Raw genomic sequence first — 15,298 nt, 5'->3', positions numbered from 1 at the left:
ACACCACTGTGACCAATTCAGTTTAGGATTGCTTGGGAGCAGATGTTGGGAGCCGGGAACTCATGTGTTACAAGGCCCGGCTGGCTGTGTGCTCTGTGCACGTGCTTGGTGGGCCTGCAAGCCGGATGACTTGAAGGGGAGCGAGGTTTTCATGGCGGGGAGCTTAGGAAGGGGTCCCCAAGGACAGTGGGAGGGGTGGAAGCAGGAGCCGGCATCCTTATCTTTTTGCACTCCCCGGCCATCAGTCCCCCCCTCCCCCACCCCTGACCGGAACTAGGAGGCCAAAGTCTGCCCCAAGGTCAAAAAAATTGATTGTTTTGCCGGGAAGGAGCGGGAGAGGGACTGTGGAGGGATTGGCAGGGGACGGCACAGCCCCCTTGTCCTCTAGCCTGGGCTGGGGGTTCATATCTGGAAGGCTGGACTGAGGCCAGGACAGTGCCCCCACCCCTTTCGGGGAGAGAAGAACAGCTTGGGCCCAGGCTGCCTGCCAGGGCTGATAAGGGGCCCTCTTGGGGCTCCCACAAACGGTTTATCACTGTGGGGGGAACGGCCCGCAGGGCTCAGGAAGGGGCATGAGCATGGAGCGACTTTGGGGTCTACTTCAGAGAACGGTAAGACCAAATGGGTTGGGGGACACTCTAGGCCTTCTCTCCAGGTCCTTCCACCACCCCCCCAAACCCCAAGGCTGGTCCCTCCCCTTCCCACCGCCATCTCTCCCCTCCAGCTTGCCTCTGGGGACCCTTTCCCCTGCCTTGTGCTCCTTTGGCACTCCAGAGCCACTGACCGTTATGGCCAGATCCTACCCCCTATGCCTCTTTCCCCAGTCTCATGCCCACCGTGCCCCCACCCCCTGCAGCAAAGGTTGTCCCCACGACCCTCTCAGACCATCTACAAGCGTGTGGAGGGCACCCAGCAGTGGCGCCTGGAGGAGGAAGAGGAAGAGGGGGAGGAGGGGGCTGAGCCAGCAGCCCACTTCTGCCCCATGGAGCTGAGGGGCCCCGACCTGGGCTCTCGAGCGGGGAGGCAAAACCTTGGACTCTGGGCAGCAGCAGGACGAAAGGCTGCCCCCTACCTGGTCCTGACAGCCCTGCTGATCTTCACTGGGGGTGAGAGTCTTCCCTCCCCCACCAGGGAAGGGCCTGGGTTGGGGGGATTTACGGAGTCCGGAGTCCGGAGCGGGGCGCCAGGGGAGTCTCCATCTTGCCCTCCCCCAGCTTTCCTTCTGGGCTACGTGGCCTTCCGCGGGTCCTGCCAGGCATGTGGGGATGACGTGTTGGTGGTCCCCGAGGACGTAAACTATGAGCCGGGCCCAGACTCCCACCAGGGCACCTTGTACTGGAGCGACCTCCAGGCCATGTTCCTGCGGTTCCTGGGGGAGGGGCGCCTGGAGGACACCATCAGGTAAGGATCAGCCTGTCCCCTTCCCCTGGCCTTGAAAACCCTCATTCACTTGGTTGGACTCCGCTTCCTTTTCTCTCCTCCTAGGACCCTGATGTGGGGTCGCTTCTGAGTCCTTCCACTCGCCTCCCTGGCCTCCCTGTTCAGTGTGGTCCTGGGAAGGATGTCTGTTTGGAGCCCAGGGGAGGGAGAGTGTTCTGGAGATAAGAGAGCAAAGGTCGGGACGCCTGGGTGGCTCAGTGGGTTAAAGCCTCTACTTTGGGCTCGGGTCTTGATCCCAGGGTCCTGGGATCGAGCCCCATATCGGGCTCTCTGCTCAGCAGGGAGCCTGCTTTCCTTCCTCTCTCTACCTGCCTCTCTGCTTACTTGTGATCTCTGTCAAATAAATTTTTTTAAAAAATTAAAAAAAAAAAAGAGGGCAAAGGGCTTGGGGTCTGAACAGCACGCTTGGGAGATTCGGGAGCGAATGAGGGAGAGCATAGGGGGCCAGTATGCAGATAGGAGGCAGGACACATCCAGAAAAGTCCTGAATGCCACATCCCGGGTCCGTGGATTTGGACCTGGGACTGTGGGGAGCTCTAGGGGCTGGGGGCAGAAGGAGGGGCGGGGGAGCTCTGAGGAAGGATATTTTGAAAAATCAGAAAAAAAAAAAAAAAACAAAAAAACCAAGAAAAAAAATGAGAAAGCATATGCATTCAAGAGCACAGACCACCCCCCTCCATCTACATTACGGGAGAGAGATGCCAGCCAGAGGCAGACCACACGGGGTTTCTCTTGTTTTGCTGAGGTCACTTTCCCCATTGGGAAGGAGCTGCCCAGGCAGGTCCAGAGAAGAGGTAGAATCACCAGGAGCACTATCTTGGGTCAGGAATAGTATTTCAGTGGATTCTCCTGGGGTTTCTAAGTAGAAGCTCACATAAGCTATAGACAGTAAGAGATAAAAAATTTCTTTCTCAATGGTTATACCCTTTCTTTTTCATTGCTTTATCACATTAGAGAGGACATGAATTTAGGTAATGATGACAGGAGATAGGCTTGTCTCCTGACTTGCATAGAAAAATTTTTTAAAAGATTTTATTTATTTATTTGACAGACAGAGATCACAAGCAGGCAGAGAGGCAGGCAGAGAGAGAGGAGGAAGCAGGCTCCCTGCTGAGCTGAGAGCCCAACATGGGGCTCCATCCCAGGGTCCTGGGATCATGACCCAAGCCGAAGGCAGAGGCTTTTTTTTTTTTTTTTTAAAGATTTTATTTATTTATTTGACGGAGAGAGATCACAAGTAGGCAGAGAGGCAGGCAGAGAGAGAGAGAGAGAGAGGAGGAAGCAGGCTCCCTGCCGAGCAGAGAGCCCGATGCGGGACTCGATCTCAGGACCCTGAGATCATGACCCGAGCCGAAGGCAGCGGCTTAACCCACTGAGCCACCCAGGCGCCCCTGGATTTTTTTTTTTTCAAATATTTTTCCAGACTGTACTGAAATGATCATCTGATTTTTTTGCTTCAGTTTATGTCTGTATGTTTTTAGTGTATGTTTCTGTTGTAATTAGTATCGATAGATTTTTCTCATCTAAATGGGATCAGTGTGAAACTTGATCATGGTGTATTACTACTCTTTGCATACACTGGACCCACCTTGCTCAAAGACCTTGCGTCTGAGCCATCAACAACATGCGGGGCCTCCTCATTTTCTTGAGCAAGAGTCGGTCTGGGTGCAGGCTGAGCAGGCGGATGGTTTGTCAGGTCCCACAGGCAGGTGTGGCACCGGGGATGCCATCAGAGGGCAGGGAGGCAAGAGGGGGGTGGTGAGGGGGGCGAGCAGTGAAGGGATTCACCATTCCAGGGTGTATGGAAAAGGAAGGAACGGGATAGTCTGGAGCACTCAGTGGGGTTGAAAAGCAGGCATAGGGGAGGGTCAAGAAGCAAGCCGGAACCTGGGAAGATCTAGTCAGAGAGTGGGATATTGGAACTTTTAAGATTTATCTGATCTCCCAGGTTCTATTTATCTGCATGTGTCCAGCGCCTAGCCCAGTGCCTGGCATTTAAGTTGGTGCTCAGTAAATCCCCAGTGGGTAAAGATTCCAGAGATGGAATTCTGAGTAAGCACAAGCCCGATGTGGGTGTGGCAAGGGAAGTGAGCGGCTAGACTCAGTGACACTGATGAGGTCATTCATTCATTTATCCACCAAATGTCTTTGAGCCTGTACTATGTGGCAGGTGCTCGGCTAAGTAGGTGGGGTTAGTGGAGGAGAGAACAAAAGTCTGGGCTATGTCCTTATGAAGCTTACAGCCTGTGGGGGAAAATCAGTACTGAACTAATAATCACTTTCATGACAATGTATTTATTACTACAGTCACTGTTTCAAAGGAAAAGTAAAGGATGTGGGGAATGACTATAACCAGGGGAACCTGACTTAGATTGGGGGCCAGGGAAGGCTTCCTGGAGGAGGTGATGAGCTGAAGCCTGAGGGGTGAGTTGTTCACCAGGCAAAGAGAAGGTAGAAAAGCATTCCAGGTCAGAGAAGAGTAGGTGCAAAGGGGCTGGGGTGGGAAATGGTGGCTTCTTGGAGGAAGTGAAGGAAGGTCCATGTGGTTGTCTGAAGGAGAGCAGAGGGGTCCGGTATCCAGACAAGTGGTGGGACAGACCCAGAAAAGTCTTGAAGGCCCCATCATGGACCTTGGATTTTTGACCTGTGGCCTCAGGGACCTGTTGTGTCAGGGTGGATATAGCTCAGGCCATAAAAAGCCTTAATATCTACCCAAACTGCTTTGGATTTTATTCTAAGAGAAAAGAGAGAAATGAAGACTTTTTTTTTTTTAAGATTTTATTTATCTGAGAGTGAGAGCAAGAGAGAGAGAATTGGAGCAGTGGGGAGGGGCAGAGGGAGAGGAAGAAGCCGGCTTGATCCTGGGACCCTGGGATCATGACTCAAGCTGAAGGTAGACATTTAACCAACTGAGCCACCCAGGTGCCCCAGAAATGAAGACTTTAAAACAATAGAATATCATGGTCAGATGGGAAGGGGAGGGGTTTTTAAATTTTTTTAAGGTGAGTGCCAAGAACAGTTTATAATACTCCTGACATGGTGGTTCAGCGTCTTTGTGAAGGGCTTTTTTTGGTTTGGTTTTGTTTTTTAAAAGATTTTATTTTTAAGTAATCTACACACAACGTGGGGCTCAAGCTTAATAACCCTGAGATCAGGAGTCCCATGCCCACCGACTGAGCCAGCCAGGTGCCCCAGTGAAGGGCTTTTTAAATTTCCCTCCCTAGCCCGTAGCCCTCTTTCCCATCCCCTCCCCCAGAAGCAACTCATCTTTTTTTTTTTTTTTTAAGGTTTTATTTATTTATTTGACAGAGATCACAAGTAGGCAGAGAAGCAAGGGGCGGGCAGGCTCGAGCAGAGAGCCTGATGCGGGGCTTGATCCCAGGACCCTGAGATCATGACCTGAGCCAAAGGCAGAGGCTTAACCCACTGAGCCACCCAGGTTCCTCTAGAAGCACCTCATCTGATGTTTGCTGTGTGTCTTTAAATTCACACATGGCCTTGCTATACATGTAATGTTTTATGGGCACATGTAGATTTTTCAAAACATAAATGTTTGCCTAAAATCCTCTGTGTCCATTATTTTAAAAGTTAAGCCATATGGAAAAATACAAAGGGGAAAGTTTAAAAAAAAAATCAGGGGCGCCTGGGTGGCTCAGTGGGTTAAAGCCTCTGCCTTTGGCTCAGGTCATGATCCCAGGGTCCTGGGTTTGAGCCCCACATCAGGCTCTCTGCTCAGTGGGGAGCCTGCTTCCCCTTCTCTCTCTGCCTGTCTCTCTGCCTACTTGTGATCACTATCTGTCAAATAAATAAAATCTTTTTAAAAAAAATCATTCCAAGAGGCACTGCTTGGATGTAGCTATCTCTGGTGTGTGTTTTTAATTTTGATAAACTTTTTTTTTTTAACTTAACATGGTGTTTTCAAGGTCTATCCATATCGCAGCGTGCCCATCAAATTTATTGTTAGGCACAGGAATCCACACTGCGCATCACGTATTTTACAAACACACTAAAACTAACACAGGCTAGCTCGCTCTTTCTTTCTTTCATTTTTTTTAAAAAGATTTTATTTATTTATTTGACAGAGAGAGATGACAAGCAGGCAGAGAGGCAGGCAGAGAGAGGAGGAAGCAGGCTCCCCGCTGAGCAGAGAGCCCGACGCGGGGCTTGATCCCAGGACCCTGAAATCATGACCTGAGCCGAAGGCAGCAGCTTAACCCACTGAGCCATCCAGGCACCCCTCTTTCTTTCATTTTTAAGATTTTATTTATTTGAGAAAGAAGAGGGAGAGCATGAACAGGGGGAGGGGCAGAGGGAGAGGAAGAAGCAGACTTCCTACTGAGCAGGGAGCCTGAGGAGGGGCTCCATCCGAGAACCCCAGGGCCCCAGGACCCCAGAACCCTGGGATCATGACTGAGCCAAAGGCAGACGCTTAAGGGACTGAGCCATCATCTGAGCCTGACAGATGCAGTTTCAAACAGATGCTTGAGCTCCTAGATTGGGCTGGGAGGAGGCGGCAGGGATGGTACCGAGAAAGCCCCCCTGACCACGAGTCCTGGGGTGCAGGGGTCCTCTTGAGAGCTGAGGGGTGGAGGCTGGGACTAAGGCACATCCTGCACATGGATTTCGAAGTGGCAACATGGACTGAGGGGACCGTGTGTCGAGAGGAAAATGCTAAGCTAGATGCCAAAGTCCTTGATGAAAGCAGACAAGGGACAGATTGGCTGGAAGAAGGGCAGAAGAGGGGAGAGCTGGATGGCAAAGGCTTCAAAGGGGGTTTACCGGCGGAGAGATGGTCGGAAATTCCAACAGTGGAGCGGGGAGCTTGCTTCTGCTCCAAGCCCGGGTGGTATACGAACCCGAGTTCTCTCCTGAGCTCAAGAGCCCCACGGGAGACTTAGGTGGTGACAGTGGAAGAAGACAAGGGACCCGCTATCCTATCAGGAACCATAGTATCAGATGTCTCTGTTCGGTGCAGCTGGAGGACGGGGGAGACGGAGGGCTGCCCCTGCCCACTTAGTCCTTCAGAAGAAAAGCGTTTTCATGGGTGGCCAGTGTGCATGTGTGTGTATGTGTGTGTGCACGTGTGTCGGGGGGCCGTAGATAGACTGCTGAGTTTGCCTGGGCAAGGAAAAACCTAAGGGATGGTGGGCAGGATAGCACGGTATCGGATGCTAAGGCTTCAAGCAGAAGGAGGTGACCTTAGAGATAGCCCAGGTGGTGACCGGATGAATGGTGATGGCCCGGGTCAGGGAGAGACTTAGGAGCCCCTCGCCGCCCAGAGCCCAGGGCGACCCCACGTCTCTGGCATCATTCCCTCCTCCCGCCCTCTCCTCCAGGCGTCCAGAAGTCCCTCTCCCCTTCCGCGCCCCAATCCCGCCTCTTCCCGCTCAGGCAAATCAGCCTTCGGAAAAGGATGGCTGGCTCGGCGGGGATGGCCGCTCTGGCTCAGGACATCCGGGGGGCGCTCTCGAGCCAAAAGCTGGACCACGTGTGGATGGACACGCACTACGTCGGGCTGCAGTTTCCCGACCCGTGAGTGCGCGGGGGGGCGCGCGGGGGGCGCGCGGGGGGCGCGCGGGGGGCCACGGAGACGCTCACCACCTCTGCTCTTCAGTGCTCATCCCAATACCCTGCACTGGGTCGATGCGGCTGACAAGCTCGGGGAGCCCCTGCCGCTGGAGGACCACGACGTCTACTGTCCCTACAGCGCCACGGGCAATGCCACGGTGAGCGCCCCCTGTCTCGCCTCCAAGTCGGGAAGAGCGCGCACCCTTTCTGGGGTGGCGGAGGAGGGACCCTTACCGACCTCCCCATCCCCAGGGAGAGCTGGTGTACGCCCACTACGGGCGGCCGGAGGACCTGCAAGACCTGCGGGCCCGGGGCGTGGAGACGGCGGGGCGCCTCCTGCTGGTGCGCTTGGGGGAGATCAGCTTTGCCCAGAAGGTGAGCGTCCCTGAATGGGGGAGTGGCGTGGAACCGGGAGGATGCGGGGCTGGGGAACAGGATAGCGGCGGATGGGACGCGTCTAGGAGGCTGTCGGAGAGAGAAAAGAGAGAACCAAGTGGGTCGTAAGAAAATGTTGGGATGGGGAACAAACACGGAGGAATGCAGAGGACAGTGGGACAGTGCCAAGGCACTGGGAGAAGGAGGGAAGATGAGGGTCAGGCGGTGCCCACAGGCTCTCTGTGGTTCCATGACAGCGGAGCGGAGACCGTGTTACTTCCCTTTTCCTTGCTTCTCCTGCCCTTACAACTGGGTGCTCTCCAGGAGAAGGAGTCCGTTAGCCACTCCCCTTCCCCAGGTGGCCAGTGCCCAGGAATTTGGGGCCGGAGGAGTACTCATATACCCCGATCCAGCAGACTTCTCCCAGGACCCACACAAGCTCGGCCTGTCCAGCCACAGGGCTGTGTATGGACATGTGAGTCTGGGGGAGCCAGCAGTGGATTCTTGGAGTCCCCAGAACTGGACCTCCTTGTCTGGGATGAGGCTGGTAGGCTACCCCTGGGAGCCCAGCTCCCAGCTTTGGTGTGGACATCCCTTTCCTCGCAGGTGCATCTCGGAACTGGGGACCCCTACACGCCTGGCTTCCCTTCCTTTAATCAAACCCAGTTCCCTCCAGTCCAGTCCTCCGGCCTCCCTAACATACCCGCCCAGCCCATCAGTGCGGACATTGCCTCCCTCCTGCTAAGGTGAGGGGCCTGTGGGGGCCAGGATAGGAGGAGGAAGGGAGACATAGCTAGCCTGTAAAGTGCTTTGGCATGAAGTAGGAAAAGGTCGATCTTCTGCGTGGGCTCAGCCTCAGTTTGAGCAGGACACAACCTGCACAACTGTCCACGGCAGCAGGCAGAATGCAGAAGTCGAGCTGGAGCCGACTATCCATCAGGCTCTTCTACAGCCTGAGCCTCTGTGTCACTTCTGACCCTTTCTCCCCACCTCTCTCCAGGAAGCTCCAAGGCCCTGTGGCCCCCCAGGAGTGGCAGGGGCGCCTCCCAGTCTCCCCTTATCGCCTGGGCCCTGGGCCAGGCTTGCGTCTCGGGGTCAACAACCACAGGGTCTCTACCCCCATCAGCAACATCTTTGGCTGCATCGAGGGCCGCTCCGAGCCAGGTGTGCTAGCTTGCCCAGCATCCCCTGCAGCCAGAAGTTGGGGAGCCACCACTCATGAACCCTGGCTGGAGATGGGGATGGGGCAGGTGGCCCTGGGGGCGTGGGCAAGAGTGGTGCTCAGTGGAGGGGGCGGCAGGGCTGAGCAGGGAGGGAGGCTGGCGAGTTGAGGCTGATCTGGGACCGAGAGCGGTGGCAAAGAGTAGATCCTATGGTCAAATCTGATCAGAAACGGGATGGGCAGCTTGGCACAGTAGTGAGTTCTCTGGCACGGGACGGGAGCAAGCATGAGTTGGGTGATCTTACAGCATGAACGGGACTTCCCATGAGATAGATGAACCTTTCAAACCTAACTAGATGTAGAGAGCAATGGGCAATCAAAGTGGGTTTTTGAGCCAAAGAGGGTGGTAGCTACAAGCGCTGATGGAGAGACACGGTGTGTGTGTGACTCCTCTCTCAGAGGAGAATGCGGGAGCAGGGGCGGGGTGAATTAGAGAGAGGCGTGAAGGAGGAAAACCTGTCAGGACTTGCGTAGGACATGGTCCAGCCAGGGAGGTGATGGAGTCCAGCATGAGGCCAGGCACCCTGCTGAGGGAGCAGGCCATCCAGGCAGGGCCGAGGGGAGGAGGGCCACTCTCCTTGAGGACAGCAAGGATTGCAGGGCTGTGAGGTGGAGAGTTGTGGGGGTGCAGGACTGGGAAATGGTGGGGAGGCGCCGTGAGCACGCACCCTGCCGGGTCGTCTCTGGGTTCTCCCGGTGTAAGGACGGAGACCCCAAGGCTCCCCTCCTGCAGATCACTATGTTGTCATCGGGGCCCAGAGGGATGCATGGGGCCCAGGTGCGGCCAAGTCCGCCGTGGGGACGGCCATCCTGCTGGAGCTGGTGCGGACCTTTTCCTCCATGGTGAGCAATGGTAAGGTCAGGGCCTGGGCCGGGCAGCTGGGGCTGTGGCCCGAGCCAGCACAGGGCAGAGAGGCAGGCGGGCACAGGCTAGAGAGTGGCCAGGCAGACCTGGGCTCCAAACCTGGCTTCCTCACATCCTAGCTGGCGCCAGGCAAGTCGCTTCTCCTGTTTCCTGCTGCAAACAGGAGAGTAGAGTGGGCCCTTGAGCAGCACCAGGGTCAGGGGCGCTGACTCTGCTCAGCTGAAAATCTGCATGTGAGTGGACCCAAGCGGTTCAAACCCAAGTTCAAGGGGCAGCTGTAGTAATGGTCCTCGGTCTGAGTGAAGCATTAGGCAGGAGACACCAGAGGAAAGCTAGCTCCGTCCCTGTGATAGTGGAGTCTGGGCAGACCAGGTGAGGTGGGCTGGGCTGGGGGCTCGGTGGGAGGGACGGAGAGACCCCAGGGCCGCAGGACAGAAGACGACAAAGGTGCATCGCTGCTGGGCCTCCAGCGGAGCCCGTCCTCCTGACCCGCTCTGCTTCCAGGCTTCCAGCCCCGCAGGAGTCTGCTGTTCATCAGCTGGGACGGAGGGGACTTTGGGAGTGTGGGCTCCACGGAGTGGCTGGAGGTAATGGGGGGTCCAGGGCAGGGGCTCAGGCAGTGGGGAGGAGGGGGGTTTAAACTCCAAGTCCCTCACCCACAGGGCTACCTCAGCGTGCTGCACCTCAAAGCCGTGGTCTACGTGAGCTTGGACAATGCAGTGCTGGGTGAGTGGGGACGGGGGGCACCCGCTGGGTGCACGGTGGCCGCAGGGCCCAGCCTAGAGCCTGGCATCCTTTGTCCCTCTCTACAGGCGATGACAAGTTCCATGCCAAGACCAGCCCCCTTCTGATCAGCCTCATAGAGAACATCCTGAAGCAGGCAAGAGCCTGGCCGGGAGCCGGGGACAAAGGGAAGCTGGTGGCAGCCAGCGCCTGACCCGTGTCCCGTGTCCTGCCCCCCCAGGTGGACTCCCCTAACCGCAGTGGGCAGACCCTCTTTGAGCAGGTGACCTTCAACAGCCACAGCTGGGACGCCGAAGTGTAAGTTGGGGCCAGGAAGGCGGGAGGACAGCTGTGGGGGGAGCCGAAGCCACACGCCCTCCAACCTGCCCACTCCCAGGATCCGGCCGCTGCCCATGGACAGCAGTGCCTATTCCTTCACGGCCTTTGCGGGGGTCCCTGCCGTCGAGTTCTCCTTCATGGAGGTGAGACTTCCTGGCCCTGCCCCAGAGCAGCAGCCCCCCGGCCCCTGTGTCCCGTGGCCCTGCGCCAGCCCGCGCCCTGTCCCGGCAGGATGGCCAGGTGTACCCGTTCCTGCACACGAAGGATGACACGTACGAGAACCTACACACGATGCTGCGAGGCCGCCTGCCTGCTGTGGCCCAGGCTGTGGCCCAGCTCGCGGGGCAGCTCCTCATCCGGCTCAGCCACGATCACCTGCTGCCTCTGGACTTCGGCCGCTACGGGGACGTGGTCCTCAGGCACATCGGCAGCCTCAATGAGTTCTCCGGGGACCTGAAGGTCCAAGATACAAACCCTGCTCCTGGCTTCTGGGGGTGGGGGGGACGCTATATCCCCTTAAAGCGTTGCCCCGGCTCCTCACAGTCCTTAGGGTCTAGTCCCCTCTGGCAGCCCGGCCCCTTGACTCCTGCCCTACGACCCAGCTGGTACCCTCCCAACCACCCAGGTCTTCCCTCTCCCAGCATCCCGCCCCCCTACAGCCCCTCTTCCTGCCAGCCCCGGGGGTCCCAGCCTAGGCCGGGGTCCTGGCCCCCGCGGCTGGCCCCAGTCTGCATCTCCACCCTCAGGCCCGCGGGCTGACCCTCCAGTGGGTGTACTCGGCGCGCGGGGACTACATCCGCGCGGCAGAGAAGCTGCGAAAGGAGATCTACAGCTCAGAGGAGAGGGATGAGCGGCTGATGCGCATGTACAACGTGCGGATCATGCGGGTGAGGCCCCGCCCCCCATCATACATACATACACACACACACACACACAGAGCCCTCCACTGCCTCCTCACCCCTCTGGAGGCAAAAAGCATGTACACGATCGTCCACCGTACCAGAGGCACAAGCTTCTGGCCCAGGAGGGGCAAATGCTTAAGAAATTCAGAGCAAGGAGAGCTCTCTTCCTCCTGGTAATAAGGCGGGCGAAACCCAGAGAAGCTGCCTGGGGGAGGTGTCCGGTAAAGTTATACAAGACCTTAGTCCTTGGCCCATTCCTCCAGCTTAGTTTTGAAGACTTTGCAACCCACACAACATCTCCTGTTCCATCCCCCCTGCTTCCTTCCATTTCTTTATGCCAAGAACTCGGTCTGGCCACCCACTGATTTTGGAAAATGGGCTAAGTCGGGGCTGTGGGCATGGGGGAAAGTCTACAGGGCAAAATTAAAAACTGTGAGTGTAGAGTAGACAGCGGACCCTCAGTGTATGCCTGACATTGAGTCCTCCTTGAGTCCCTGCCTGTTTTCCTTGGCATCACTCATTCTTTCTGTTTACCAACCCACCCCTCTTGCTCTTTCGTCCTTGCTCCTTTCTCCTGACCCCCCTCATTCTCTCTCTGTAGTTTCCTCTTCCTCCCCACTTCCTGGCCTCTCCACCTCTCCTCCCCTCTGTCCCCTCCACTAAGACACCAGTGATCCTGCAGGCGAGACAAGAGATTGGGCCTGGTTCCTTCTCATTTACAGATCTTGTTCTAACCCCTGCTGTCCCAGACTCCAGGAACACAAAATGATCCTCCCCTCGCCTGACCCCCTAAGTAGCTACATGCCCCCCATCTGTGTGTAAGGGACATGATTCACACTCAGGGCTGGAGAGTTTAAGAATCAGTACTTCAGAACCAGGAGCAGAGAGCTGGGCCAGACCCAGGGAAGGTCGTGGCTCTAGACCAGGGATTGGTAAATGATAACCCGTAGGCCAGACTTGGCCTGGTGCCTGTTTCTGCAAGTAACGTTTTATGGAAACACAGCCACGCTCATTGATTTTCATATTGTCTATGGCTGCTTGTGTGCTGGCTGTGGTGGTCAAGTTTAGCATTTGCAGCAGAAACAACATGGTCTGCAAAACCAAAAATATTTACTATGTGCAGAAAAGGTTTGCCAAGCCCTGCTTTAGACTATGACGTTGGCCTTGAAGAATGAACAGAACTTGGGTCGGTGCAAAGAAAAGTCATTTCGGAGTGGAGAGGCCCAGAGTAAGGGTGTGGTGGGGACACAGGCCTGGTTGTCCTTAGGAGCAGCGTGTGGGCTAGCAGAGCCAGAACAGAAGCCTGTGGAGAAGCAGGGGGCAGAGGTACACCAAATAGTGGGATAGAGTTCACCAATGAGGAGCCTTGAATGCCAGGATGAGAAGTTTGGATTGTTAAGGGTCCGGGCATCAAGGAAATTAGGAAGGTGTTTGAGCAAGGAGGTGATGTGGGCGGAGTGGACTTTTAGGAAGGATTTGGCCAGGGTGTAAATGGAGAAGAGGGAATGAAGTTAGCAAAGACCGAGGTCTGGATGAGAGTGTCAGGTTGCTGATGAGCAGCAGAAAATGCCGCCCGTGGGTGAGGGAACTGGAGTAGAGAGGACAATTTTCCTGGGGAGGCACCCACCCACCCAGTGGGTATTGGAAAGTTCCCCAAGGGATTCTTTTTTTTTTTTTTTAATGATTTGTTTTATTTATTTGAGAGAGAGAGAATGAGAGCGATAGAGAGAGCATGGTGGGGGGCAGTCAGAGGGAGAAGCAGACTCTCCACTGAGCAGGGAGCCTGATGCAGGACTCCATCCTGGGACTCCATGGTCATGACCTGGGCCCAAGGTGGTCGCTTAACCAACTGATCCCTCCAGGGGCCCTCCCCAAGTTGATTCTGATACGCAGCCAGAGAAGAAAACTAATGGCGTGTAGGTAAGGAGATCAGAGAGTGTAGGTCGAACCCTGGGCTTGGCCATGGGTGGTAGCAGAAGGAACCAGAGAGGGTGGAAAGAAGGTGCACGAATCCGGCTAGGAGAGAGGCCGTCTCTGGAAAGACGTTTTGCAGGGAGGACAGACAGACAGGCACTTAATTAGGGCTGGCCAGTCCCTTTGACTTTTGACTCTGGGCTGTGGACGTTCCTGGTGTTGAGGGGGAATGCAGACCATAGACTTCTTTGAGGCTTCAGCCGGGTAAGTGAATGGGTGAAGAGGGAACACTGGGGAGACGTGGATACAGGCTTGGAGGCCCAAGGCTCAGAACGGGATAGAACCCAAAACACAGCGCGAGGACGCATCCTACCCAGCTGCTGGTGACGTCAAGGAATGGCCGCCCCCGATTGGGTAGCCACAGGGAGGTGGGACTTGAAGCAGCTGCAATGGTCCCAAGCTGGGTGGGGAGTTGCTGTTCTGGCCCGCGCTCTCGGCGGAACCCCCACCCCGACCTGATCCCCTTCTTGGCGCAGGTGGAGTTCTACTTCCTGTCCCAGTACGTGTCGCCGGCCGACTCCCCGTTCCGCCACATCTTCCTGGGCCGCGGAGACCACACGCTGGGCGCGCTGCTCGACCACGTGCGGTTGCTGCGCTCGGGCGGCTCTGGAGACCCGGGGGCCACCGCCTCCAGGGTGGCTCCCGGCCTGGGCTTCCAGGAGAGCCGCTTCCGACGCCAGCTGGCCCTTCTCACCTGGACGCTGCAGGGGGCCGCCAACGCACTTAGCGGGGACGTCTGGAACATCGATAACAACTTCTGAGGTCCATGGTGGGAGGGTGCGAGGGGGGGTGCGGAGAAGCTGGGGCTTATGCCCGGAGCTCTTGCTCTCCCGTTAGAGTGATTTCTGGGTGATGGGGGTGCCTAGTACCACCTGTCGTTGCCGACCGATTTCTCATCAGCCCTTCCCGTCTCTGCAAGGGGCCCAGCCGAGGTGCAAGCGCAGACACCCACCCCCAGGCCTTGCAGTGTAGGAGCAGGTGAGCTGTGCCTTCCACGATGGGCCGGCCATCCTGTCAGCTAATCTGAGAGCATCCCCGTACTCATCGCACAGCCCTTCCCCTGCAGGAAAGGGGGTCCCCCACACCTAGCGTCGCCTCTGGAAGGTTTCCTAGGCCCTGGGAGGGGGCCACCCCTCTTAGTGGGAGAATGGCTGGAACTGTAGCCTATAGCCCCAGCAGGTGGTCTGTGGCGGGAGGGGCTGGGGTTTGGACCTGAATAAACTAGACGGTGGCATCTGTTCTTTACAAACACCTTTATGCATGTTCCTTACTCTCTCCACCCAGTCGTCCCTCACTTGAGACAGGGAAGGGTTGGGCAGAAGGGCCAGAGAAGGCAGAAGTAGGAACGCTCTCTCTCCACGTCTTGGGAGGCCGCAGGCTGGGCTCTCACGTCCAAGCAGCTGCATAAATCCTGGGGCTGGTCTTTGGGCTACTCCGTCCTCTTTTGCTCGCAGTATGGCACAACAGGTCCTACCCTGGTTCCAGCATGAGCCTCTGCCTTTGCGCCTGCGCACCTCCTTGAGCCCCTCGATCCAGACTGGGTTCTCAGGAGCCGGGAAGAGGGTCAGACCCTCCTCAGCTATTTCCTTCCCTGACATACTGTCCAGAACAAATTTCCCAAAGTGGTTTCTCGGCCCTTTACCTTGTCCATTTGCTTCTTGTAGCACACAGAATAGTGGTCTGGAAAAAGATGTTCACGTCGTAATCCCCGGAACCTGTGAGTGAATGTTACCTTACACAACAAAAAGGACTTTTTGGACGTGATTCAATTGAGGATCTGGATGGGGAGTGTTTCGCGCTGAAATGTGTCCCCCTCACCAGAGCTGAAGCCTGACCCTTAGTACCTCAGAGTCTGTATTTGGAGACAGGGACTTAGGTTTGAATGAGGCC

General features: G+C 56.3%; 1 protein-coding gene across 3 annotated transcripts; it reads left to right on the top strand.

Annotated features, from left to right (window-relative positions):
* The first annotated feature begins 325 nt into the window (after positions 1 to 325).
* On the top strand, positions 326 to 15,106 carry TFR2 (transferrin receptor 2). 3 transcript variants are annotated; one of them, XM_082712842.1, is made up of 19 exons: positions 332 to 611; positions 857 to 1,106; positions 1,215 to 1,401; positions 6,832 to 6,972; positions 7,055 to 7,166; positions 7,261 to 7,383; positions 7,742 to 7,858; positions 7,990 to 8,129; positions 8,384 to 8,547; positions 9,339 to 9,458; positions 9,975 to 10,057; positions 10,133 to 10,196; positions 10,283 to 10,350; positions 10,435 to 10,511; positions 10,591 to 10,675; positions 10,764 to 10,991; positions 11,279 to 11,419; positions 13,885 to 14,170; positions 15,073 to 15,106. In XM_082712842.1, exons 1-18 carry the CDS (start codon positions 573 to 575, stop codon positions 14,167 to 14,169), a joined length of 2,424 nt encoding a protein of 807 aa, XP_082568968.1. In that variant the 5' UTR covers positions 332 to 572; the 3' UTR covers position 14,170; positions 15,073 to 15,106. The 3 variants fall into 3 exon arrangements, with proteins under 3 accessions (XP_082568970.1, XP_082568968.1, XP_082568969.1); XM_082712844.1 differs by lacking the exon at positions 15,073 to 15,106 and having other exon boundaries at positions 326 to 611; positions 13,885 to 14,659; XM_082712843.1 differs by lacking the exon at positions 15,073 to 15,106 and having other exon boundaries at positions 334 to 611; positions 6,777 to 6,972; positions 13,885 to 14,659.
* The last annotated feature ends 192 nt before the right edge of the window (positions 15,107 to 15,298 follow it).

The sequence above is a fragment of the Mustela nivalis genome (genome assembly GCF_964662115.1).
Source record: "Mustela nivalis genome assembly, chromosome: 19".
Taxonomy (NCBI): domain Eukaryota; kingdom Metazoa; phylum Chordata; class Mammalia; order Carnivora; family Mustelidae; genus Mustela; species Mustela nivalis.
Note: the sequence above shows the minus strand (reverse complement) of the source record. Positions and strands in the feature narration are given on the sequence as shown.

Coding starts and splice junctions, on each gene's coding strand:
- TFR2 (XM_082712842.1), top strand. CDS start 573: ATGAGCATGGAGCGACTTTGGGGTCTACTTCAGAGAACG. Junction 6,973..7,054: donor GGGCTGCAGTTTCCCGACCC/GTGAGTGCGCGG, acceptor TCTGCTCTTCAG/TGCTCATCCCAATACCCTGC. Junction 10,676..10,763: donor TCGAGTTCTCCTTCATGGAG/GTGAGACTTCCT, acceptor CTGTCCCGGCAG/GATGGCCAGGTGTACCCGTT.